The 27,236-nt window shown below is 35.1% G+C and overlaps 1 protein-coding gene across 7 annotated transcripts in view; it reads right to left on the bottom strand.

Moving 5' to 3' along the window:
- Positions 1-27,236, bottom strand: part of PPHLN1 (periphilin 1) — a 139,604-nt gene that overhangs the window by 29,676 nt on the left and 82,692 nt on the right. For all 7 annotated transcript variants that reach the window (XM_019452482.2, XM_019452479.2, XM_019452484.2 and 4 more), the window contains one exon: positions 12,252-12,392. In XM_019452482.2, coding sequence (XP_019308027.1) covers positions 12,252-12,392 — 141 coding nt within the window. The remainder of the gene's footprint in view (positions 1-12,251; positions 12,393-27,236) is intronic.

Here is a 27,236-nt window from a genome sequence, read left to right on the forward strand (position 1 = left end):
GATGGAAGGTGGAGACATAAGCAGCAACGAAAATTTTAAAAAGGGGAAATATTAAATAAACCTAAATGAATATTAACTGCCAAGAATACTGTTATTATCTTGTGGAGTTTTAAATATATATGGAAGTAAAACACACCAGTCATATATCAATCAAGAGGAAAGTTCAATAGAGTTAAAATGCTCTAAAGTGCCTACATTGATCATCAAGCAGTTCATAAAAGTACTAGTGGATTAGACTTCCCTAAGTCAGGAATGCATGGTGTAAAGCAATATATAACTAACAAGGTGTTGTATATGGAAATGAATGATAATTTTCTAAATCCCAAAGAAGGAAACAAGGAGAGAAAAAGGACTATGGAATAGGAAGAATAAATATAGATATATCAGTAACTACATTAAATATAAATGGACCAGATGATCGAAGTAAAGCCTTATTTTATCAAAATGTATGAAACAACAAACTCAACTATATGCTGCTTACAACAAAATACCTTACTTAAATACAAGAATATAGAACAGCTAAAAGAAAGGTGACAAAAAAAGGTATCATGGAAAAACTAACTTAGATAAATATGAGGCAGTATTAGAGATTAAAAGAACTACTTAGTTCAGAAAGATATAAAATAATTGTAAATTCATATGCATTTTACATCACAGCCTCAATATATAAAAGGAATAAAAACATTTAAAAGAGATTCACGAAACCACAAACATTTGAAAGTTTTAATAGAACTTTTTCAGAAATATAAGACAAGCAAACAAATCAATAAGGATATGGAGGATTTAATACAATAAATTTTACTTGTTATACTAATAAAATAATGGCCTCAACAAATACAAAATACATCTTCTTTTCAAGTATATAGAATACTTTGAAAAACTGACTATGTTTTGGCCTACAATGTAAGTCTCAACAAATTTCACAGGACTCAAATCCTAAAGAGTATGTTTTCTACTACAGGGGTTTTGAATTAGGGAAAAAAAAAAAACTTTTTTAACTATGAAATCGCCTATGTTTGAAAACTTCAAAATATTCTATGTAGCTCTAAGATGAAATCCCCCACCACCACCAAATATTCTAAACTGAATGACAATAAAAATAACATCAACATTTGGAAGATTCAACTAAAGCCCTATAGAGTAGGAACTTATGGGTTAAAAGAAAAGCTACAAATCAATCAGTATCTAGCTCGAGTTTTTTTCAAAAAAGTAGAAGGAAAGAAAATAATAAAGGCAGAATTCAATGAAATATAAAATACAAAATAAGAAAGAAATTAATAAAGCCAAAAGTTCGTTCTTTGGAAAAGACCACCAGTAAGACTGCTACCTTTAGGTAATACTGATCATGGGAGATATGGCAGCCAACTCTCAAGAAAGCCCACAGTGATTCCCATCTCCTGGTATTTTCATCTTCGTGTAATACCTTCCCCTATTGAGTGTTGGCTGGGCTTAGTAACTACTTCTAACGAATAGATCAAGGTAGAAGTACCAGGCAGTATGTGATTTGAAGAATAGACCAAAAAAGGCAGCAAAGCATCATTCCTTTTCTCTGACTCTTGGGTCTCTAGTTCTAGGAAGGTAACATCTTGTAGAGGTCCACATGGTGAGGAACTGAAACTCGTACCAACAGCCACACGAGCGAGCTTGGAAGTAAATCTTCCAACTCCAGTCACATCTTCAGAGACTACTACAGTCTTCTGATAGCCCTCATTATCATCTGGACAGCAACTTGAGAGATCCTGAGCCAGGATCCCAACAGGCTTTGTTTATTTATTGCATCTGAGAACTTGAGAAAGTGATTCTAAGATTTCTACAGAAGTTCACAGCTCCAAGTACAGGTACTCTTGAAAAAGAACAGGGTAGGATGACTTGTTTTACTGGATAAAAAGACTTATTATAAAGCTATGATAACAAAGTGTGATATTACTACAAAGATCAAGAGACCAATGACATAGAGTCCAGAAAGATTCACATATATATGGACACTTGATTACACAGGTGTCAATGCAGAACAGTAAGGATTGGTCTTGTATAAATGAACTGAGAGTATCAACTGACTTTAACTTGTGCTGGTATCAGTAAATAAATGTATAAAAATGACAAGCTTATTTTAGTATACAATACCTGAGTTAAACAACAGTTAAGAGAAGACAGATGTTATAGGAGGGATCATCTTTTAAAAATGAAAAAAGACAGGTGAAGGAAAACTATGAGAGCAATTTGTTTCAGAAATGGGGAGGGAGAGCAGGGAATTCTAAAGAGAGGGAAATATTAACCTTTTAATGGCAATTCCTATATCTAGAAAAACAGATTAGAACCAGTGAAATAAAAAAAAAACAAACAAAAAAAAAAAAAACAAGCCAAATAGTGGAGCCCCTGGGTGGCTCAGTCGCCTAAGTGTCCAACTCTTGATTTTGGCTCAGGTCATGATCACACTGTCCCTGGGTTTGAGCCCTGCATCTGTCAGCACAGAGCCTGCTTGGGATTGTCTCTCTCTCTGTCCCCATATCCCCTGCTCAGAATAAACTTAAAAAAAAAAAAAAAATAGGAAAAAGAAAAAAGAAAAAAAAAAAAAAAGAAAAAGACATAAGGTCTAAGAGCCCAAATCCCAGCAATGATGAGAAAACAGTCTCTAACCTTAGAGTTAAACTTATATAGATTTGCTATAAATTATTCCTAAGAAATAATTTGAAAGTAGTCAATATTCCAAAGCTACAGAGAAACAGGCAATGTATTTCTTAACACTACCATAACCATTGTACAGTGATTTTCAATATACAAGGGAGTTCAACATACAGTGCTGTTGGTTCTGTGGGAGAACATGTAATTAAATCCATTTAACAAATAAGGAAAAGGGCTCTGAGAAGTTAAAACACAAAGTGGAAACATCCAGTACTTACTATGCTATAATACTTAACAAACGTCCTTAATAAGTACTCAGAGACTAAATAAAATTGTCAACTTACAAAAGAGGAAGTGAATAGCAAGACTAAAAAGTCTAGACTACATTAAAAATAAGAAAATTTGGAGCCACTAGAGAAAAATCCTTACCTAATACTTGTTGATAGTGGAGGAGGAGGAGAGGTGAGAGAATGAAGCTTGTGCTCACACTTATGTCATGGGGAACACCTATATTGGAACTACTTTATAACTGGGTACTTTTGAAGTGATGACATTCCCAGGGACAAGGACCAAGATGGCCTCATCTCTTTTGATACTTGTAACACACTAAATATGGTTCTTACAAAGCTTGGTATCTGTACTGCTCAAATTTTATATTTTTTAATGAAAATAATATCTTAACAGAGTTAACAATCTTCATATTTACAGGTTTATATCAGGTATAAAATAACGAAATTAGTTTTTTTTTTTAAGTTTATTCATTTTTGAGAGACAGTGAAAGCCAGAACATGAAGGGGGGAGGGGTAGAGAGAAAAAGAGACACAGAATCCGAAGCAGGCTCCAGGCTCTGAGCTGTCAGCGCAGAGCCCAACACAGGGCTTGAACTCACGGACCGCGAGATCATGACCTGAGCCAAAGTCAGACGCTCAACCAACTGAGCCACCCAGTTGCCCCACTAACTTACTTTTAAATGTAAAAGCTGATATGCTTGGTTTTAACATTTCAACTATGATACAAATCACCTTAAGAGACAACTTTTAGATGAAACTCTTAAAATACTTATAAAAATAAACACTTATACTTTAGCAAAAAGTTTCTGTAGTAAGAGTATGACCATATTTTGACAAGTAATTTTCAAAAACCTTGAAATTTGGCCAAAATAAAGGATTTATCTTTAATGTATTTGAGACTAAGAAATTTTTCAAGGGTAAATCTTATGTGAGTGTATTTTACTAAATCTATATATGTAAAGTCTGAACAAGTGGTTGGTAATAATGGATTGTTAAATACAGTAGGGTAGACTTGATGTCTAGACAAGATAGTGGTGAGAGCTGCACTTTTAAGAAGTTCGTTACTTGCTCTGATAAAAAGAGAAAACAAAGAATGTTTCTATTATGTAAGGTTAGCATGAAATGCTTAGATCATGCATATACAACAATAGAGCTGCCACTGCTTTGAAAACAATTTCATTTTAATCCACTATGTGTTAAAAGCGGATTTTTACCATGTCCCTAACTCTAGTTAACATTTCAGGAAGATGGCACATTTGATTAATCTTCTACCCATTTTACTTTAAACCTAAAACCAAAATATCCTTTATATACTGAGAGAGAAGGAACAAGAGCTAGTGATAGTGCTGAGAATCACCAGGCTATATAGACAGTGACTGAAACTAGACACTGTAAAAAAAAAAAAAAAAAAAAAAAAAAAAAAAGAGCCACAGATTGAACACTGATTAAATGTGACATCTTATTTACTGAAGAAAACATTTTCTGCACAATTCATTAGCTCAATAAACAGTAATTACTAACTGATGCATAGCAATGGTGTATCTGGGTTAAAAAAAAAAAAACATTTTAATATAAGAGGCTAAAAAAACCAAAATACCTAAAAATTTTATACTTAATATGAAATTAGCTACGCATTAACAGTGAATACAGAAGCAGTAATACTTAACTTTGAGTTTTTAATGATTTAGATTAAGAAGGGACCTAAGGTTATCTAGTATAACTTCTTTATTTTGAGGAAAAAGTGAAGAAAAGCTAGTAGTAAGCAGTCCATATGGTCACAAAAAAAGGTTAACACATAGAATTCAAATTAAAGTAAAAATTATGTATTAAGTAGGTTGATCTAGATTTACAGTAAAACCTTATTAACCTATAAGCCTAATGACCTAGAGGGGAAACAAAATGATTTCTGAATTAGTTTGATCTTTTTTAACTAAATGGAGTAAGGAAATGACATCTACAATTAAACTATAAATTATCAGATATATAATCTACCCATCTTTCAACAGAGATACTTATTTCAAGGTAGAAATATCAGCATTTTCATAAAACAACATCAGGATAGTGTTAGGATAGATAGCTTTCCAAAACAAAGAGGCTTTAAAAATGAATTTGCCTTCATGGCACTTAAAGTTTTTTTTAGTTATTATTCACCAAATAAGACAAAAGAAGAAATGGACTTTTCCCCCTACAAATTATAATTTTCCGTGATTTAAGAAATACCACAAATGATGCATTTAAAGAATACTTTTAAGCACATCACTACAACTATATTGGTTTAGATTCTATAAATTGCATCTACAAATAATTTTTTAAGTTCACTTATTTATTTTGAGAGAGAAAGCACATGAGTGGGAGGAGCAGAGAGGGAAAGAGAATCCCAAGCAAGCTCTACTAATACATTTTTTTTGTAATTTGTTTAATCTTTATTTTTGAGACAGAGAGAGAGAGAGAGAGAGAGAGCGAGCAAGCGAGCAGGAGACGAACAAAGAGAGAGGGAGACACAGAATCCAAAGCAGGCTCCAGGCTCTGAGCTGTCAGCACAGAGCCCAATGTGGGGCTCGAACTCACGAACCGTGAGATCATGACCTGAGTTGAAGCTGGACACTTAATCGACTGAACCATCCAGGTGTCCCTCTACTAATAAGATTTTTAAGACAGGTTGACGATGATTGGTATAAGCAAGAAATGAAGCTCTCTGTAATCTCATATATTCCAGTCATTCTTGGCCTGCTGTGAGAATCATGAGAAGTGTTTTGAAACATACAGATTTCATAACACAGGGACTCAGGAATTTATTAACAGACACTTTGGTGATCTCTTATGCAGTCATTAAAACCTACACAGCACTTCACAAGACACAAACCCAAGCATTTGATACCCATCACTAAACTAACTCCTCTCCAAAACTGCTCATTTTAAATGTAATACTCGTATATTTTAAAAATACATACACACTTTATTTTTTTTTTAAACGTTTATTTATTTTTGAGACAGAGAGAGACAGAGCATGAACGGGGAGGGTCACAGAGAGAAGGAGACACAGAATCTGAAACAGGCTCCAGGCTCTGAACTGTCAGTACAGAGCCCGACGCGGGGCTAGAACTCACAGACCGTAAGATCATGACCTGAGCCGAAGTCAGACGCTTAACTGACCAAGCCACCCAGGCGCCCCTACATACACACTTTAAAAAAGGTAGAGAAATCAGAGGAACTGTACTTTAAAACATGGTTCACAAGTGATTATAAATATCTACTAATAGGGGACTAGTTATAAACACTGATACAGAATGGATATATTAAACAGGGTGCATGGTAAACTACCACTTGTACTTAAAGGAATAATATGGACACAAGTACAAATTTTTATTTCTACTCATCAGGATCAACTATGATCCAGATCTATGTGTGTATATACATACACAGTATGTGTGTATACATGGTATGCACACACAAATACTACATATAAACTGCGTATACACATACGTATGTATGTTACATAGTGTCATCTATATGCTGGGGAAAGAAACTGGGTAGCTAAGAATTATGAAGAAGGAAACTTCTTTTTCACTGCATAATCTCTTGTGTTCTTTGAAATTTATGCTTGTATATGTTGCTACTTGAAGTATAGCCTTGATGGGCTGAAGGGTATTTACCATAAATCAAATCAAATTACATGATTTTGAGCTTTTAATTCCTAACTAAATCCTTATTACTATCAGTGTATCAACTGTTCTGAAAAAGAAAAACTTTCATAAATATTTGTCACAGGTGATATTTACACAGTGTTTTAACTCTCAAAATTCGTCCAACTGAATATTTAGGATCTATGCATTTTATTGCATGTTAATTATACCTCAATTAAAAAATACATAAGATAAAACTTTAGTTTATATAAAATTAAGGTGGTTATAGTTCTCAACCTTTTAGCACATTAGAAAACTATAGAAGAACTTAAGAAAAAATAATCACCTCTTTCTAATTCCTTGTTACTCCAAATATGGTCCACAGACTAGAACAATCAGCATCACCAAGCAGCATGTTAGAAATTCCAATCTCAAGCCCGATCCCAGATTCACAGTGCTTTAACAAGATCCCCAAATGTGCTTTAACAAGATCCCCAAATGATTTCTGTGCATGTTAAAGCTTGAGAAACTCTGATAACCTAATTACCAAAATATTTATGGTAGAAATCCAAGAAGCTCTCCTTTTAAGGAGCCCCCCAGATGTACAACAAAGGTAGAGAGTCACAATATAAGTACTGTGTTTGAGGGTTAAGAGATGGAAAGTTCTTTCTTCAAGACTGTTAGTTTGCATAGCAAAAAGTCCTAATAAACAGCAGTTACTCACTACCTTTAGTAGTTGTTTAATTAGCTAACTGCTTTTCTGCTACTTATGTCTGTCTGTAGGAGGATTTTAGCCACTGTGACATTCATAGTTGTATGGTCTACTAGGCAGAACATGCATATGCATATTATATATACACACATTATGTTATATATACTACATATATGTATATGTTATACACACATATTTATATAGATCCACTCAGATTATCTGATTCCATCTGAAGAAAGAAGATAGAAGACTCTAATCCAGATCTTGCCACTGGGGAATTACAAAGATATTTTTAAATATAATTATTTATTTTGCCAGACCTCCAAAAAACAGAGGATCTGATCTCACTGATAGGCTATGTCTAAGCACAATTTTAACAAATCATGAGGGACAAATCTTCAACATGAAAAGGTTCCAAACAGTTAAAGTAAATATTACCTTATCCCCGGGGGTACAATAGAGGGAAGAAGGGCTATGTAATAATACAGATTTCAATTTGTGAGGTTTGTTCAAAGTGCCAATTTTTTAAAAGATTCCTCACTGATAAAATAGCAAGTAGTGGGATGCACTTAATTTCAAATCAAATAATTCAGTAATAGGTATGTGAGGACTTGTGAGATATGACAGTTAAGGGGTTAATGACAAATACCTGAGTCAGATTATGAATCACCCATACTTTTGTAGGTTGTCTATCTAGGAATTACTTATAATGACAGGAGAAATTTTGAAATCTCTCTAAGCTAAGAAGCTAGGAACCTCAAAAAATACTCTGGTAAGTCAATGTGAAAGTGGCCCAAATTGGGTAAGAATGGGTAAATCTAGGGAAATGAGGGTTAAAAAAAAATACACACACACACACACACACACACACACACACACACACACACACACATACACACCCCATAGGATCCAAAACATAAGGCATAAGGAGGCTAAATGTGCTGTGGCAATAGAATGAATCATCTCCATTAAAGGATACTGAAGTACAAGGGGATGATTCAAATGATCTCTATCTAGCAACACAATATTCAGAGATGCAACCTGATGTCTTCTGGCTCAAGGATTTTAGACTGTGGTTCTCTGTGCATATTTAACTATTAATGTGGGGAGCTTTATCAAAAAGCACCAACATTTCCAACCCTATTAAAATTCTTAAATGTCCAGGATGAGATGGCAATAATGTGGCAAAGAACATGAATATGCTCCCTCACTGAAATGATTCAGATACAATCTACCTCCATATATATATATGCCCTTAAACATCAAATAGCCACTTTGTAGGCACTTCGAATTAAACCAAATTTTGGCCAAGAGATTAAGTTTATTTTATATTGCAATATAGCCACAAGTTAATGATTTCCTTGGGGTTGAAGCACTGAAGAATCTAATACAGAAACGCTAAAAAAAGTGTGGTAATTTATCTTTACAAGATATCTGAACATACTGCACTTGATATAACAGACAGAAAAAGCAGCTTGGGCATTATACCAATATTTACATTTCTATATTATTCCAAGCCTGAATTGTTGGCCTCATCTATGTGGGCTTTTTTGGATTATTATTTATTTTGTAAAATCATGAAATATTTCAAGCATGTGGAAAAATATAAAGAATAACTCCTGGACAGCTGTGTAACTACTAGCTGGCTTTCTCAAGCCTTTGCATTATTCCTATTCATTTGGCATTTAATCCCTAAAACTAAAATGTGCAGAAGTTGAAAATGAAGAAAACAAGGGGGAAAAAATCCCCTTAAAACTACTTTTTCTTTAAAAAAATTTTTTTTAACGTTTATTTATTATTGAGAGACAGAGAGAGACAGAGCATGAGCATGGGAGGGGCAGAGAGAGGAGGAGACACAGAATACAGAGTAGGCTCTAGGCTCTGAGCTGTCAGCACACAGCCCAAAGCAGGGCTCGAACTCACCAACTGCGAGATCACGACCAGAGTTGAAGTTAGACGCTTAACCGACTGAGCCACCCAAGTGCGCCTTAAAACTACTTTTTCATTTTTAACAATCACTATAACTTTTAGACACAAATTTATCAAATAGTTATATATGATTATTTACTAGCTTTCTGACATTTTTGGAGTTTTTAAGGTTTGATTTTCTTGCCAATATATGTAAACCAAAGTGCTCTATTAAGAACAGAGTTTAGTAACATTATTAAGTACAATAATTTATTTTTAACATATAAAATTATTTATATTTAACATTATTAATTTTTCTGTTTTATAATACTTCTAATAACTATCTTTACTTCTCTAGTCATATCAGAATACAGTAATGTTCTTTTAGATTTTTTAGGTCATCTGTTTTGCTATTAAAATCTCAATATTCTTTAGTGTCAGATTTTTCATGTTTTAGAACAATGGGCAGATGAAATGAGAAATCTGTCATACTTATAGGTCAAACATATATGGATGGATGTCTATAAAGTACTACATAAACTGATTCCATGCTAAAAATTTTAAGTGTGTACTGTTAAACTAGGCTGCTTATCTGACTGGTAGCTCATCTTTTCAAGATCAAATAAATCAACTATGAATAATAAGAGACAGGAGAAATATTAATAAACGACAACCCCAAATCCTCCTACCCTGCTACTTCAGTCAAATTCTTCTACCAATTATATTTTTAAGAGAAACTCTCCTTTAAATAACTGCTGTTTAACTACTAGGAATTTATCCAAAGGATATAGGAGTGCTGATTCATAAGGGCACTCGTACCCCAATGTTTACAGCAGCACTATCAACAGCAGCCAAATTATGGAAAGAGCCTAAAATGTCCATCAGCTGATGAATGGATAAAGAAGATGTGGTTTATGTACACAATGGGATACTACTTGGCAATAAGAATGAAATCGTGCCATTTGCAGCAACGTGGATGGAACTGGAAGGTATTATGCTGAGTGAAATAAGTCGGAGAAAGACAGATATCATATGTGTTCACTCATATGTGGAACTTGAGAAACTTAACAGAAGGCCATGGGGAAAGGGAAGGGGTAAAAATAGTTACAAACAGACAGAGAGGGAGGCAAACCATAAGAGACTCTTAAATACAGAGAACAAACTGGGGGTGGATGGGGACGTGGGGGAGAGGGGAAAATGGGTGATGGGCATTGAGGAGGGCACTTGTTGGGATGAGCACTGGGTGTTGTATGTAAGCGATAAACCATGGGAATCTACCCCAAAAACCAAGAGCACGCTCTATACACTGTATGTTAGCCAATTTGACAATAAATTATATTAAAATAAATAAATAAACAAACAAACATTAAAAGAATAACTGCGTTTAGGTGGAAAAGAAAAATAGTACAAATCATTCATTCAATAAACACTTATTAAGCACTTACTACAAAGTGCTGGGCCTAGGCACCGTATTAGGTGATCAGGTTAAGATGCAGTGACTTAGTGACTCAGGGGCTATTCAAGGAAGGGTCACTTCTAGGTTTATGACTCTATCCACCATCCAGAGAACAAATATTTCTTTTGAGCCCACTACATGCCAATCATTGTATTAAGTAACGGAGATAAGGGATAGTCACTGCTCTCATGAAGCTTCCATTTAGGAGGGAGACAAACAAATAAAAACATATGTCAAGCAGTAAAAAAATAACCCAAAAACTACAAAGAAAACTAAGAGTAAAAGGACAAAAGGACAGTAATTCTACATAGGATAATGATATTCATATCCATGTTGAAGATACATCTGATGAGCAAACCTTTTATGCTCTCAATTAACTGGTATCTTGTAAGGCACCACTTTCATATCACCAAATTAAACACGATTTTTCTCAGTCTCCATTTTCCTTCTATTCTTCCAAGCATCTGACACTGACACCAAGCATGCTGACCACCTCCAGTTTAAAAGTCTACTGGCTTACATGAAACATCCTGTATTTATTAGATTTTTATCCTTTGCCATTGGGGTAGCATCAATATGAGCTGTACAATCACAACCAGGATTTACTTAAGATGTTCTCCTATCCAACCAAGGCAAATAGATTTTAACTGATATGAAAGTGGAAAGTACCCTGAGAAAAGATTTAACTTTATTAATTCCCAATAGGTTTCAGAAGACTATATAACGATATGACATTTACTCAAAGCACTGGAGAGTAACATCAAAAACACTTGTACACACTGAGTAATGTAGAGAATTGTGAAATCACTATATTATATACCTAAAACTAATATAGCACTATATGTTAATTACACTGGGGAAAAAAATACTTATACAACATGTTACATGTTATAAAACCCTTTCAAATTTTATTTACTTCATTTAATCCTCTAAAGTTATAATACACCATGAGGCAGGTAATATTTCCATGTGAAAACATTTTAAATTTTGCTATGTATAATGAGTACATGTGAAGAGGACTGAAGAGAAAATAGTTTTAAATCTTAATAGGTAAGACAAAACCTCTAAACTTATTCCAATCCATAATTATATTTCACACTATATTAAGATATAGCTAGAAGGTTCTGACCTATGATTCCCTAAGCAATCTATTTAATCTATTAAAAACAAGATCCTAACTTTTCAGAATGATATCATTAAAATTAAATCTATATACTTATCCTTTACTTTTTCTTTACTATTTGAAAAATGCTTAGAGTGTAATGAAAAACATAAACATCTGTAATGCCAATATTCTTAAAACAACATCTGCTAACATTTTGGTATATTTAACATTTCTTTCAGCCCATTCCTGTTAATTTTAATAGTTTAATTGCTTCATACTACCATGAATACTGATATTCCTTAAAAAAGAAGTTTGCTTTTTACTTAAAAAATAAAAAAGTAAACAAGAATAGGGGACCAAACTGATCAGTATTACTGTGAAATCAAATTAAGCAATTTTGATATTTTTTTAATTTCAGAATCACAAGTGAAAAAAATCAAAATGACATATTTATTCAATAAATATTTACTATAATTACCATGTGCAAAATGACAGGAACAAAGGATTATATACTTAAAGAAGACTGAATTCTCACCTGTTCAATCTCTTTGGTTTTTGATGCTATTGCTTTAGAGCGGCTGGTTAGCTGACTGTCTTCAAATAATTCCATGCCATCTGTTGCATTTGACTCAGGTTCTTCTGGCTGGTCAATAAACAGTGGTGCTGTGGATCCTGCCTTTGAAAAAAATTAGAAAACCTTAATTACATACAGCATTTCACATGACTGTTTATAGGCCTTAACTGGCACATTATACCAAGAGAAAGTGCTACATTCAACCAGTTTTAAGAAGACACTTTCAATTTCACTCTGCATAATATGTGAGGAGGACCAAAGAGGAAATGATTGCTACTTTTTAAATTTTAGAGAAGACAAAGATTCTAGGCTTATTCCATTCCAAAATTATATTTCACATTACATTAAAATACAGCTAGAAAGTTTTGTCCTGTGGCTTACTCTTTAAGCAATCTATTTAAGAAACAGTGAAGAGAAAAAGTCTAATTGGAAGTGAATGGTATGTGCACACATAAACATATTAAAAAAGAACATGGAAAAGGGTTCTACTTTCAGAAGTTAAAAATACCTTGCTCCTGTAGCAAAAAAAAAAAAAAAAAATTATCAAAATCACTGAAAACAAAATCCCCCAAATAATAATCACTATTTTATAGCGACAATTCATTAAATACATAATCCCACAAAAAGTCCATAGCTAACTACTGTACTTTCCAAAAACACTTTTGTGACAAAGAAAAAACTGAAAAAAAAGGGGGAAACAATTATTTAACTACATTCGTTTATTCAAAAATTTACTGTGCGACACATAAAGCAGCATTATCTACAATAGCCAATTACAAGTAGCCCAAATGTCCACCAAGAGATGAATGGGTAAAGAAGAGGTGGGGTATGTATACAATGGAATATTACTCAGCCATAAAAAAGAGTGCAATCTTGCCATTTGCAACTACATGAATGGAGCTAGAGAGTATTATGCTAAGTGAAATAAGTCGGAGAAAGACAAATAGACAAATACCATGTGATTTCACTCATATGTGGAATTTGAAAAACAAAAATGTAAAAAGGGGAAGAAAAAAAAGAGAGAGACACCAAGAAACAGACTCTTAACTATATAGAACAAACTGATAGTTACCAGAGAGAAGGTAGGTAGGAGACTAGGTTAAACTAGGTTAAACTAGGTGATGGGGATTAAGGAGAGCACTTGTGATGAGTACTGGCCATTACATGGAAGTCTTGAGTCACTATATTGTACACCTGAAACTAATATTACACTGTATGTTAACCAACTGGAATTTTAACAAGAACTTAAAAAAAATGTTACTGTGTGACAGAGAAAGGAATATGGCAGCACAGTAGGAAGACCCTATGCTAGCCACAAATTCAACTAGATAATTATAATCCTAAATACTCCAGAAATCAACCTTAAGATTGGCAGAACAAACTCCACAACTAAAGGTAGAGGAGAGGCCATAATGAAGGAAAGGAAGTGCAGAGAGATGGCTTGGGAGAGAAAAGAAGGATGGTGGCTGCTGTGGTAGTGAGGAAGCTATGGTTGCAGAGAAAGGTGACAGACAGACTAACACACAGGGGAGTGCCTGGGAGAAATGAATCCCATAGCAATTGGCTTGGAAAATGAGAGGGGATGAATTTTTTGAGTTCTTGTAACCAGGCTAAAGCCTGGAGTTCTGAAGGTCAGCGAGCTTGACCCTGGGGAAAGCTGTGGGGCATTGGGACTGCTTTTAGAGAGAAGGCAGGGGAAACAGTCCTCGATCATACAGAGGGTAAACAGTGATCTGAAGAGCACCTGGGGCACACAGTGGGTAGGTTATTCCCTCATCTTGGAGTGTGTCCCAGAGAGGCAGCATTCATGAAGAGAACACTCCAGGAAAAAAGGGACAGGCAACCACCTTTTCCCTCCCCAGTCCCTCAGTATAAGCATAGAACCACCTATGAGATCCAGCGCAATGACAATACTGCCTACTTAATTTGCTTACACCAAGGCCTGTTCCTGCACCCCACTGTACTCTGGTAGAACTGCCTTTCCTAGTCACACTTACCTCAGTTCCAGCATCGCAGGCGCCCTTGCCAGAAGACCAGCCCAAACCCCTGCCCACATCCTGTCTCCTGATCAGGGAGTTTTGCAGAGCCTCAGTTCCAGTGCTGGTGGCAACAGGTCTCACATCTAGTTAAAACATGCTACATTCACACCAGGGACTAAACACTACCCACAACAGGCAAAGAGAGTCTCTGCAGATGACTGTCCTAAAGGATAAAAAGGCCAGGAAAAAACAGCAGACCACATATGAAGCAAACGCTGGAGACAATACTGGAAGAGACAGACCCTGAGCACAGTGGACACTACACACCAGGGCACTCACTACAAGACCTCTTCTTCACAAGACCATTACCTTCAAGAACAGGAAACATAATAGCAAATTTCCTAACACAGAGAAACAGGCACAGAAACTTAGGCAAAATGAGAAGACAGAGGAATCTGTCCCAAATAAAACAAAAGGACAAGGCCATAGCTGGAGAGCTAAGCAAAAGAGAAGCAACATGTCTGATGGACTATTTAAAGCAATGATCATAAGGTTACTCACTGGACTTGAGAAAAGAGTGGAAGACATGGTGAGACCTTTAACAGAGAAACAAAAAAGAAACAATCAGAGATGAAAGGTGCAATAAGCAAGATAGGATATATGCTTGATGCAATGAATAGCAGACTGGAAGAATCAGAGGAATGAATTAATGAGCTAGAAGACAGAGTAATGGAAAGTTAGCAAGATGAACAAAAGACAGAAAGAAGAATTAGGCAAAACGAGAACAGACTTAGGGAACTCAGTGACTCCATCAAAGTAAAAACATTCACATTAGAAGAATTCCAAAGAAGAGAGAGAAAGAGAGGTAGAAATTTTATTTGAAGAGATAATAGCTAGAGACTGTCTTAATCTGGAAAAGGAATAGATATTTAGATCCAGGAGGCACAAACAACCCCCAACAAAATCAACAAAAGCAGATCCACACCAAGACATATTACAATAAAAATCGCAAAATGTACCAAAAAGAAAAAATTTTAAAAGCAGCAATACAAAAGAAGATGGTTACAGGGGCGCCTGGGTGGCGCAGTCGGTTAAGCGTCCGACTTCAGCCAGGTCACGATCTCGCGGTCTGTGAGTTCGAGCCCCGCGTCAGGCTCTGGGCTGATGGCTCGGAGCCTGGAGCCTGTTTCCGATTCTGTGTCTCCCTCTCTCTCTGCCCCTCCCCCGTTCATGCTCTGTCTCTCTCTGTCCCAAAAATAAATAAAAAATGTTGAAAAAAAAAAAAATTAAAAAAAAAAAAAAAAAAAAGAAGATGGTTACACACAATGGAAACCCCATAAGCCTACCAGGGGATTTTTCAGCAGAAACTTTCCAAGCCAGAAGGGAGGGGTACCATACATACAAAGTGTTGAGTGGGAAAAATCTAGAGCCAAGAATACTCTATCCAGCAAGACTATCATTCAAAATAGGAGGAGATAAAGAGTTTCCTGGACAAAAAGTGAAAAAGTTCATGACCACTAAATCAGTCCTGCATGAAATATTAAAGGGCCTCTGAGTGGAAAGGAAGACCAAAAGTGACACTATGAAGGAAGGAAACACAAAAGCAGTAAAAATGACTATTTTTGTAAATATCAGTCAAGGAACTCACAAAATAAAAGGATGTAAAATAGGACAACATATCAAAATGTGAGGAAGAGTGAAGAATGAGTTCAAACTTAACCGCTGAGTTAACACAGACTGCTATATGCAGAATATGTTATAAACAAACCTAATGACAACCACAAATCAAAAAGTACTAATACATATGCAAAGAATAAAGAAAAATGCAAATATATCACTAAAGAAAACAAGCAAACCATGAGAAAGACAAGACAGGATCAGAGAAAATCTTCAGAAACAACCACAAAAGAGGTAATAAAATAGCAACACGTATAAATCAATAATTACTTTGAATATAAATGAAATATAAATCAAAAGACACAGAGTAACAGAATGGCTAAGAAAACAAGACCCATCTATATGCTGCTTACAAGATACTCATTTTAGACCTAAATACACCTGCAGATTGAAAGTGATAGGATGGAGAAACACTTATCATGCAAACAGAGGTCAAAAGAAAGCCAGAATAGCAATATTTATATCTGACCAAATAGACTATATTTTTAATTTCATTTGTTTTAAGTTTACTTATTTGAGGGAGACAGAGACATCACGAGTAGGGGAGGGGCAGAGAGAGGAAGAGAGAGGAAGAGAGAGAAAATCCCAAGCAGGCTCCGAGCTGGAGCACAAAGCCTGATGCAGGACTTGAATCTATGAAGCCGTGAGATCATGACCTGAGCCAAAACCAAGAGTCAGACACTTAACCGAATGGGCCACCCAGGCACCCCTATTTATTTTTATTTGAGAGAGAGAGAGAGAGAGAGAGAGAGAGAGAGAGAGAGAGAATGAGAGAGAATGAATGAATGAATGTGAGTGGGAGAGAGGGGCAGAGGAAGGGAAAGAATTTTAGCAGGCTCCACACTTAGCATGGAGTGCAATGTAGGGTTCAATCCCACAACCCTGGGATCATGAACTAAGACAAAATTAAGGTCAGATGTTCAACTGACTGAGCCACCCAGGAGCCCCAGACAAAGAGACTTTAAAACAAAGACTTTAAGAAGAGACAAAGAAGGATACTATATAACTATAAAGGGGACAATACAACAAGATGTAACAATTGCAAATATTTATGCCTCCAACATGGAAGCACCCAAATATATGAAACGGTTAATAGCAAACATAAAGGAACTAATAGATAATAACACCATAAATGTAAGGGACTTTAAAACCCGCTTACATCAACAGACAGGTCATCTGAACAGAAAATCAACAAGGAAACAATGGTTTTGAGCAACACACTGGATCAGATGGATTTATTCAGAACATTACATCCTAAAAATACAGAATACACATTCTTTTCAAGTACACTTGGAACATTCTGTAGAACAGATTATATAATAGGCCATAAAAGAAGCCTCAACAAACTCAGAAAGATAAAATTATACCACACATCTATTTTGACCACAGTGCTATAAAGTTAGAATCAACCACAAGAAAAACTCTGGAAAGAACACAAACTACATGGAGGTTAAAGAACATGCTACTGAACAATGAATGGGCCAACCTGGAAATAAATAAAAAAGTACACGGAAATACACAATGGTTCAAAAGCTTTGAGATGCAGCAAGAGTGATTGTAAGAGGGAAGTTTACAGCAATACAGGCCTACCTAAGGAAGCCAAAATAATCTCAAATAAACAACTTAAACCTAAAGAAACTACTAAAAGAACAACAACAACAAAAAAAAACTAAAACCAGCAGAAGGAAAGAAATAATAAAGATTTGAGCAGAAATAAATGACACAGAAACTAAAAAAACCCAACAGAACCTAGATCATTGAATCCAGGAACTATTCCTTTGGGAGAAAAAAAAAACAATAATCAATGAAATTGATAAACTTCTAGTCAAACTTATCACAGAATAGTATGAAAAAAAGTATATGCCAACAACCAAGACAAAATGGATAAATTCGTAAAAACATATAACCTACCAAAACTGAAAGAAAATTTGAAAGAACAATTACCAGCAAAAAAAGTGATTCCATAAACAAAAACTCCCAACAAACAGAAGTCCAGGACCAAATGACTTCACAAGTGAATTCTACCAAATATTTAAAGAAGAGTTAATACCTGTTTATCTCAAACTATTCCAAAAAATATAAGAGGAAGGAAAACTTCAAAATTCATTCTATGAAGCAAGCATTACCCGGAAATCAAAACCAGATAAAGATACCACAAAAAAAGAAAACTACTGGCCAATATCTCTGATGAATGTAGATGCAAAAATCCTCAACAAAATATTAGCAAACCAAATCCAAGAATACATTTAAAAGATCATTCACCATAATCAAGTGCGATTTATTCCCCTTGTACATCACAGGAGTGGTTTGATATTTGCAAATCAATCAACGTGATACATAACATCAATAGGCACAGAAAAGGCATTTGACAAAGCACAACATCCATTCATGATAAAAAGCCTCCACCAAGTAGGTTTAGAGGGAAAATACCACAATGAGATAAAGGCCAGATATGAAAAACTCACAGCTGACATTATCCTCAATGGGGAAAAACAGAGCTTTTCTCCTAAGGTCAGGAACAAGACAAGGATGTCAATTCTCACAACTTTTATTCATCATAGCACTGGAAGTTCTAGCCACAGCAATCAGACAACAAAAAGAAATAAAAGGCATCCAAATTGGTAGGGGAGAAGTAAAACTTTTCATAATTTGCAGATGATATGATACTATACATAGAAAATCTGAAAGACTCCACCAAAAAACTACCAAAACTGATAAATGAATTCAGTAAGGTTGCAGGATACAAAATCAATGTACAGAAATCCACTGCATTTCCATTTACATAATAATGAAGCAGCACAACGAAACCAGAATAATTCCATTTGCAATTATACCAAAAATAATAAAATACCTGAGAATAAACTTAACCAAAAAATGAAAGACCTGTACTAAAATATAAGACACTGATGAACAAAATTAAAGACACAAAAATATGCAAAGACATTTTATGCTAATGGATTGGAGGAACAAGTATTGTTAAAATATCTATACTACTGAAAGCAATCTACAGATTTAATGCAATCCCTATCAAAATAGCAACAGCATTTTCCACAGAACTAGAACAATCCTAAAATTTTTATGGAACCACACAAAAGAAAAGAAAAGAAAAGAAAAGAAAAGAGAAAAGAAAAGATCCAAATAGCCAAAGCACTCTTAAAATTTTAAGAAAAACAAAGCTGGAGGTATCTCAATTCCAGATTTCAAGTTGTATTACTGTAATCAAAATAGTATGGTACTGTTACAAAAACAGACGTATAGATCAATGGAACATAACAGAAAACCTAGAAAAATAAATATGATCAATTAATCTTCAACAAAGCAGGAAAGAATATCCAATGGGGAAAAGACAGTCTCTTCAACAAATGGTGGTAGGGAAAGTAGACAGTGACATGCAAGAGAATGAAACTGAACTCTTTCTTAAACCATACACAAAAATAACTTCAACATGCAAAAATAAACTACTGGGAATATATCAAAATAAAAAGCTTCTACACAGCAAAGGAAACAATCAACAAAACAAAAAGGCAGGGGCACCTGGATGGCTCAGTCAGTGAAGTGTCCATCCTTGACTTAAGATTTCACGGTTTGTGGGTTCCAGCCCTGTGTCGGGCTCTGTGCTGACAGCTCAGAGCCTGGAACCTGCTTCAGATTCTGTGTCTCTCCCTTTCTCTGTCCCTCCCCCGCTCGCTCACTCTCTCTCAAAACTAAACATTAAAAAAAAATTAAAAAAAAAAAAACTAAAAGGCAAACTACTGAATGGGAGAATATATTTGCAAATAACATATCTGATAAAGGGTTACTATCCAAAATACATAAAGAATTGATACAACTCAACACATTATAAAAACAATCCAATTAAAAATGGGTAGAAGGCAGGAACAGATGTTTCTCCAAGGAAGACATCCAGATGGCCAACAGACACATGGAAAGATGTTCAACATCATTCATTATAAAGAAAATGCAAATCAAAACTACAATGCAGTATCATCTCACCCCTGTCAGAATGGCTAAAATCAATGACACAAGAAACAACAGGTGTTGGCAGGGATGTGGAGCAAAAGGAACACTCATCTACTATTGGAATACAAACTGGTACAGCCACTGTGGAAAACAGTATGGAGGTATGCACTACTCGGTATTTACAAAAGTGCTAATTCAAAGGGATACATGTACCCCTATGTTTATAGTAGCATTATTTACAATAGCTAAGATATGGAAGCAGCCCAAGCGTCCATGTACTGATGAATGGATATAGAAGATGGGGTACATATGTGCAATGGAGTATTATTCAGCCATAAAGAAGAATGAAATCTTGCCATATGCAACAACATGGATGGAGCTAGAGTGTATAATGCTAAATTAAGGAAGTCAGAGAAAAACAAATACCATATTATTTCACTCATATGTAGAATTTAAGAAACAAAACAAATGGGCAAAGGGGGAAAAAAGGGAAAAAGAGAGAGAGACAGAAAGAAAGAAAGAAAGAAAGAAAGAAAGAAAGAAACAAACAAACAAACAAACAAACAAACAGACTGTTAACTATAGAGAACAAACAATCTGATGGTTACCGGAGGGAAGGTGGGTGGGGGGATGGATTAAATAGGTGATGGGGATTAAGGAGCGCACTTGTCATGATAAACACCAAGTGATATATGAAAATGTTGCATCACTATATTGTACACCTGCAAGTAAAATAACACTGTAAGTTAACTAACTGGAATTAAAATAAAAATTTTTTTAGAAAATTAATAAAAAAATTTACTATATGACAAATACCAAACACTGTTCCAGGAACAGTGGATACATCAATGAACACAACAGAGCAAAGTTCTTGCCTCCATGTAACTTGCAGTAAGCAATGACTTAGAGTAAACTGTAAAGTCTGAGCTCATATATTCTACTGCCGCATATGTTAGGTAGGTGGGAAATGAGAAGGAAAAAAAGAAATAGAACATATTTCAAAAACTGAATTTTAAAAAATTAAGTAGTGGCAAAAAGCAGTAGGTTTAGTGAAGTCACAAGATATATATTAATGAGTGGTAATTTTCACTAGGAAAAGCACATCAACTCCTAGTGTATTGGGAGTGTATACTGCCACAACTTCTTTACACAGTAATCTGGCAGCATGTATTGCAATTTAGGACATGTGCCTTTCACCCAGCAATTTCACCTCTAGAAACTTAATCTACAGATACCAACATGAGCAACAGATACTAACATATGGCTGCCACTTATAGCAAATGACTGAAAACAACCTACATGTCCATCATTAGGACAAATAAATTATCCAGTATGTAGAACTATGGGATATTAAGAAATCATCTAAAAGAATAACAGCCTATAATTGTTGTATAATGCACTCTAATTTTTCTCCTGGAACATTCTGGAGGTCATTCATTTCCTATCAATATACTGCCAACTGTGTAAAAAAAGAGAGAGAGGAAGTATGTGTATATGTACATTTATGCATATACATATATATATGTACATACACACACACACACACACACACACACAAATGATCTCTGGAAGGATGCTATCTATGGGGAAAAATGTAAAAAAAAAAGGGGGGGGGGGCGGGTGGTGGTTGGCTCAATAGGAATAACTTAGAAGTAAGGAGTAGGATGGAAGGGAGATGCTACACATTTTTGTGACATTTGAATTTCTGACATGTAGATGTATAATCTACTTTTTTTAAAACCTGGTTTTCACAAGTCTAAGTTATATATTTTAAGAGATTTCAACTGAAAATATACCAATCACTTATGGAAGAAAGCAGTGAAAATCAGGGAAGATGCCACAATAGAAAGCATCAGAAATCTGTCTCCTAACATAAACAACAACTGCACTGGAAAACGTTGTCTGATGTAACTATTCTGGAACTCTGGATTCTCCTGAAGGTTTGCAACTTCCAGAGGAATACACGGAAGGTAAACTGAGGTTAATTTCAGTTCTTGCCACAATAGCAGCTATCCATCCCAACCCTCAGCCACTTGGTGGGTAGGTACCTGAGGTTGGGCAAAAAGGACCCCATTTTCCAAACATCAGGAATCTGTGCTCTGATCACTGATTGGGGCTTGTGATCACAAAGGAGTAAACAGCCATTGCTCATATCTCCTACTATTGTTTCAAACCCCTCCTATTATGGCTGAAGTGACTCCCGTGAATTAAGCTGCCAGTACCCTTTTTCCTTTATTTTTCACTTCTTCACCTTTTGAAAGTTAGATGTTAATATTAGGACATTAACCCTGCTTATATGGGGCAAGTTAAAAAGTGACTGTACATTCTAAGACTCAGAAAGGACTTTAAACTGACACCTAGACTCATCCTCAGCACACAGACACCACACAACAATAGAAAGGGGTGTGGGGAGAATATCTGATTTCTGGAATTATCGGTTATTAGATTCAAATGCCTACTGTTCAAAAAATCACAAGGCATACAAAGAAAGAAGAAAGTAAGGCCCATTTGAAGGAAAAAATAAATCAATAGAAACTGTCTCTGAAACAGACCTAACAATAGGTCTACCAGAAAATAAATTTTAAACTATGGTCTCAGGAAGCCTGGCTGGCTTAGTCGATAAAACATGCAACTCTTTTTTTTTTTTTTTTAAGTTTATTTATTTATTTTTAGAGACAGAGACAGAGGGAGAAGGGGAGGGGCAGAGAGGGGGAGGGAGAGAATCTCAAACAGGCTCCACACTGTCAGCACATAGCTTGATTCAGGGCTTGAATCCACAAACCATGAAACCATGACCTGAGCCAAAACCAGCTTAACTACTGAGCCACCCAGGCACCCCAAGCATGCAACTCTTGATCTCAGGGCTGTAGGTTCAATCCCCATGTTGGGTGTAGAGATTACTTAAAAATAAAATCTAAAAAAACACAACACAACAAAACTACTGTCTCCAGTTGCTCAAAGAACTAAAGAATGTTGTGAAGAAAGCCAAGAAAATGTGTGAAGAAAACAGAAATACCAATGAAGAGACAGAAAACCTAAAAAGACACCTAAAAGAAATCACAAAGCTAGGAAGTACAATAGCTGAAATGAAAATTTTGTTACAGGGATTCAAAGGCAGATTTGAGTAGGCAGAAGAATCAGTGAACTTGCAATGGAAATTACGGAGTCTGAGAAACAAAATGAAAGAAGATTAAAGAAAGGTGAACAGAGCCTAAGGAATCTGTTGGGACACCACCAAGTGGACCAAAATATGCACTATGGGAGTCCTAGAAGAGGAAAGTAGCAGAAAATATTTGAATAAATAATGGCTAAAAACTTCAAATCTGATGAACGACTTAAATATAAACATCCAAAGAAGCTTAACAAAACCTAAGTTAGGTGAACTCAAGACTCACACCAAAATACATCATAATCAAATTTTCAAAAGACAAATAAAAGGGAGACTCTTGAAAGCAGTGAAAAGCAAACTCATCATATACAAGAAAAAAATCATTTTCTCATACATGGAAGGTAAAAAAAAAAAAATAGATTTCTCAGCAGAAACTTTGAAGGCAATATTACAGTAGGCCCATATTCAAAGTACAGTTGATCCTGAACAACATGGTGATTGGAGGGCTAACCCAGTCAAAAATCCACGTATAACTTTTGACTCTCCAAAATCAACTAATAGCCTACTGTTAATCAGATGCCTTAATAACACAAACTGTCAATTAGCACATATTTTGTAAGTTGTATGTATCATACACTGTATTCTTATAATACCTAATTCTTATAACAACTTTTTTTTTTTTTTTTTTTGTATTTCTATGCTATACGGTTTGTCTGCGAGCCTTTTCAAATTGATGCAAATCTCCTGGGGCACCTGAGTTGCTCAGTCGATTGAGCATCTGACTCTTCATTTCAACTCTCGTCATGCTCTCATGGTTTATGAGTTCGAGCCCTACAATGGGCTCTGTGCCAACAGCACACGGCCTGCTTGGGATTCTCTGTCTCCCTCTCTCTCTGCCTCTCCCCCTCTCTCTCTTGCTCTCTCTCAAAAATAAGTAAAAATAGACATTTAAATTGTTACAAATCTCCAAAGTGTCTTCCAACACACTTACTGAAAAATATCCACATATAAGTGGACCTGTGCAGTTCAAAGCCATGTTGTTCAAGAATGACTGTAATAAAAGAAAAACTGTCAACTGAGATTCCTATATCCAACAAAACTATCCTTGAAAAAAGGGTAAGAAATCAAGCCATTTTCAGATTAACAAAAGTTCAGGGAGTTTATGACTAAATCTGCCCTGCAAGGAATGCTCAAGGGGATCCTCCAAGGTGAAATGAATGTACACTAGGCAGTAATTTGAAGTCTTTCAGAGAAATAAAGAAAGATCTCAATAAAGATAAATACCTGGACAATTATAAAAACTAATATTACTGTACCAATGCTTTGCAATTGTTTTTTTTGTTTTGTTTTCTACACATGATTTAAGAGACTAATACATTTAAAGGACACTATTGGTGTAAAAGCTAGTACTACTATAACCTTGGTTTATAACTCCAAATCTTGTTTTCTAGATAACTTAAGAGACTACTGCATTTAAAACAATTATTAGTATTAGTTCACATTTTGGGGATGCAATGAATCAAGATGTAATTTTGTGATATCAACAACCAAAAGGCATGGAGATGGAGCTGGAAAGGAACAGAGTTTTTGTATGTTATTGAACTTAAGCTGATATAAATACAAATTAGTGTTATAACTTTAGGATGCAAATGTAATCTTCATGGTAACCATAAAGAAATAGGTACAGGATATACACAACGGGCACCTGGGTGGCTCAGCCGGTTAAGCATCTGACTCTTGATTTCAACTCAGGTCATCTCACAATCGTGAGAACAAGTCCTACATCAGGATCTGTGCTGAGTATGGAGCCTGCTTTAGATTCTCTCTCTCCCTCTCAACCTAACTTTACAACTTAAGGAACTAGAAAAACAGAAAAATCATAACTAAACCCAAAGATACCAGAAGGAAAGAAATATTAAAGGAAACAAATATTATATATTTTTAAAAGAATACATACAAAAGGAAATTAAGAAGGAACTTAAAAATTTCACTGCCCACCAAAGAACAAAACAAAAATCAATTAAAAACAAAAGAAACCAGAATGCAGGAAATGAGGGACAAAAAAGCTACAGGGCATACAGAAAACAAATAGCTCAATGACAGAAGTTGAGTCCCTTCTTCTCAGTAATTATTTAATGGATTAAACCTTCCAATCAAAGGGCAGAGGTTGGCAGAGTAGATAAAAACACAGGATCCAACTACATAATGTCTATAAGAGACTTACTTTAGACTCAAAGACACAAACATGTTGAAAGCAAAAGGATACAAAAAGATAGCCCATACAAATAATAACTATAAGAAAGTAGGTGTGGCTACACTAATATCAGACAAAACAGACTTTATGTGAAAAAAGGTTACAAGAGACAAGAGTATATTAATAAAAGGTCCAATACAGCAAGAAGATATAACAACTATAAACATCTATGGACCTAAGAATAGACCATCAAAATATATGAAGCAAAAAACTGAAAGAAATGGAGAAATAAAAGTTATACAGTAACAATTGGAGACTTCAATACCCTTGTCACAGTAATGGACAGAAAAACCAGATATAAGGTAGGGAAACAGAGGACTTAAATAAAACAATATACAAAGTAGATCTAACAGACATACAAGAAACACTCTACCCAACAACAGAATACATTCTTCTCAGGCGCAGGAGACATTTGCCAGGATAGACTATGTGTTAGGCCACACACTAAATGTCAATAGATTTAAAAAGTAAACTGGAAAATGCACAAAATTGTGGAAATTTAAGAACACACCTTTAAACAATAGACCAAAGAAGAAATTATACTGAAAGCAGGAAATGCTTAAGAAACAAATGAAAATACCATGTACAAAAACTTATGAGAAGTAGCAAAGCAGCGCTAAGGGAGAAATTAATGGCTATAAACACTTATATCAAACAAGAATGAGTTCGAATCAACAACCTAACTTTACAACTTAAGGAACTAGAAAAACAGAAAAATCAGAACTAAACCCAAAGATACCAGAAGGAAAGAAATATTAAAGATTAGAGCAGAGATAAATGAAGTAGATAGAAAACAAAAGAAAAAAAAAAAACACAAAAGTTGGTTCTTCGAAAAGATCAACAAAATTGACAAACCTTTAGTTAGATGGACTAAGAGAAGACTCCAATTACTAAAATCAGAAATAAAAGTGGGAACATTACTACCAATCCTACAGAAATAAAAAGAATTATTAAGAGAGTACTATGAACAAGTGCATGCTGACAAAAAGGATAACCTAGGTAAAATGGAAAAATTCCTAGAAACACAAAACCTACCAAAACTAAATCAAGAAGAAATATAAAACCTAAACAGACTTGAAACTTGTAAGGAAACTGAATCAGTAATCAAAATCCTCCCAACAAAGAAAAGCCATGGACCTTATGGCTTCACCGGTTCTACTAAACATATAAAGAACTAATACCAAGCTGGGCGCCTGGGTAACTCAGTCAGTTAAGCTTCTGACTTTGGCTCAGGTCATGATCTCGAGGTTTGTGGGTTTGAGCCCTGGGTCAGGCCCTGTGCTGACAGCTTAGAGCCTGAAGCCTGCTTCAGATTCTGTCTCCCGTACTCTCTCTACCCCTCCCCCACTCACAATATGTCTCTCGCTGTCTCTCAAAATTAAATGTTAAAAAAATAGTAATAATAATAAATTAATAAAGAACTAATACCAAGCCTTTAAAAACTCTTCCAAAACTGAAGAGGAAGGAATTCTTCCTAACTCATTCTATGAGGACATTACCCTGATACAAAGCCAGACAAAGACACAACAACAAACAGTCCAATATCCCTTAGGAACACTGATGCAAAAATATCTCAACAAGACACTAGCACAAGGAATTCAGCAGCATAAATTCAGCAGCATATAAAAAGGATTATATACATCATTACCAAGTGGCATTTATGCCTGAAATGCAAGGGATGATTTAACATAGGAAAACTAATGAGTGTAATACTCCACATCATCAGAATAAAGGGAAAAAGCTACATGATCATCTCAATTGATACAGAAAAAGTATCTGACAAAATTTAACACCTTTTCATGATGAAACACTCAACAAACTAGGAATAGAAGTAAACCATCTCAAAATAATAAAAGTCATATCTGAAAAAACTACAGCGAACATCATACTTGATACTGAAAGGCTAAAAGATTTTTCTTTAAAATCATGAACAAAGCAAGGATGCTTGCTTTCATCACTTCTATGCA

Source organism: Panthera pardus, unplaced genomic scaffold, assembly GCF_024362965.1.
Source record: "Panthera pardus isolate Hobbes unplaced genomic scaffold, ASM2436296v1 HiC_scaffold_6, whole genome shotgun sequence".
Lineage (NCBI taxonomy): Eukaryota > Metazoa > Chordata > Mammalia > Carnivora > Felidae > Panthera > Panthera pardus.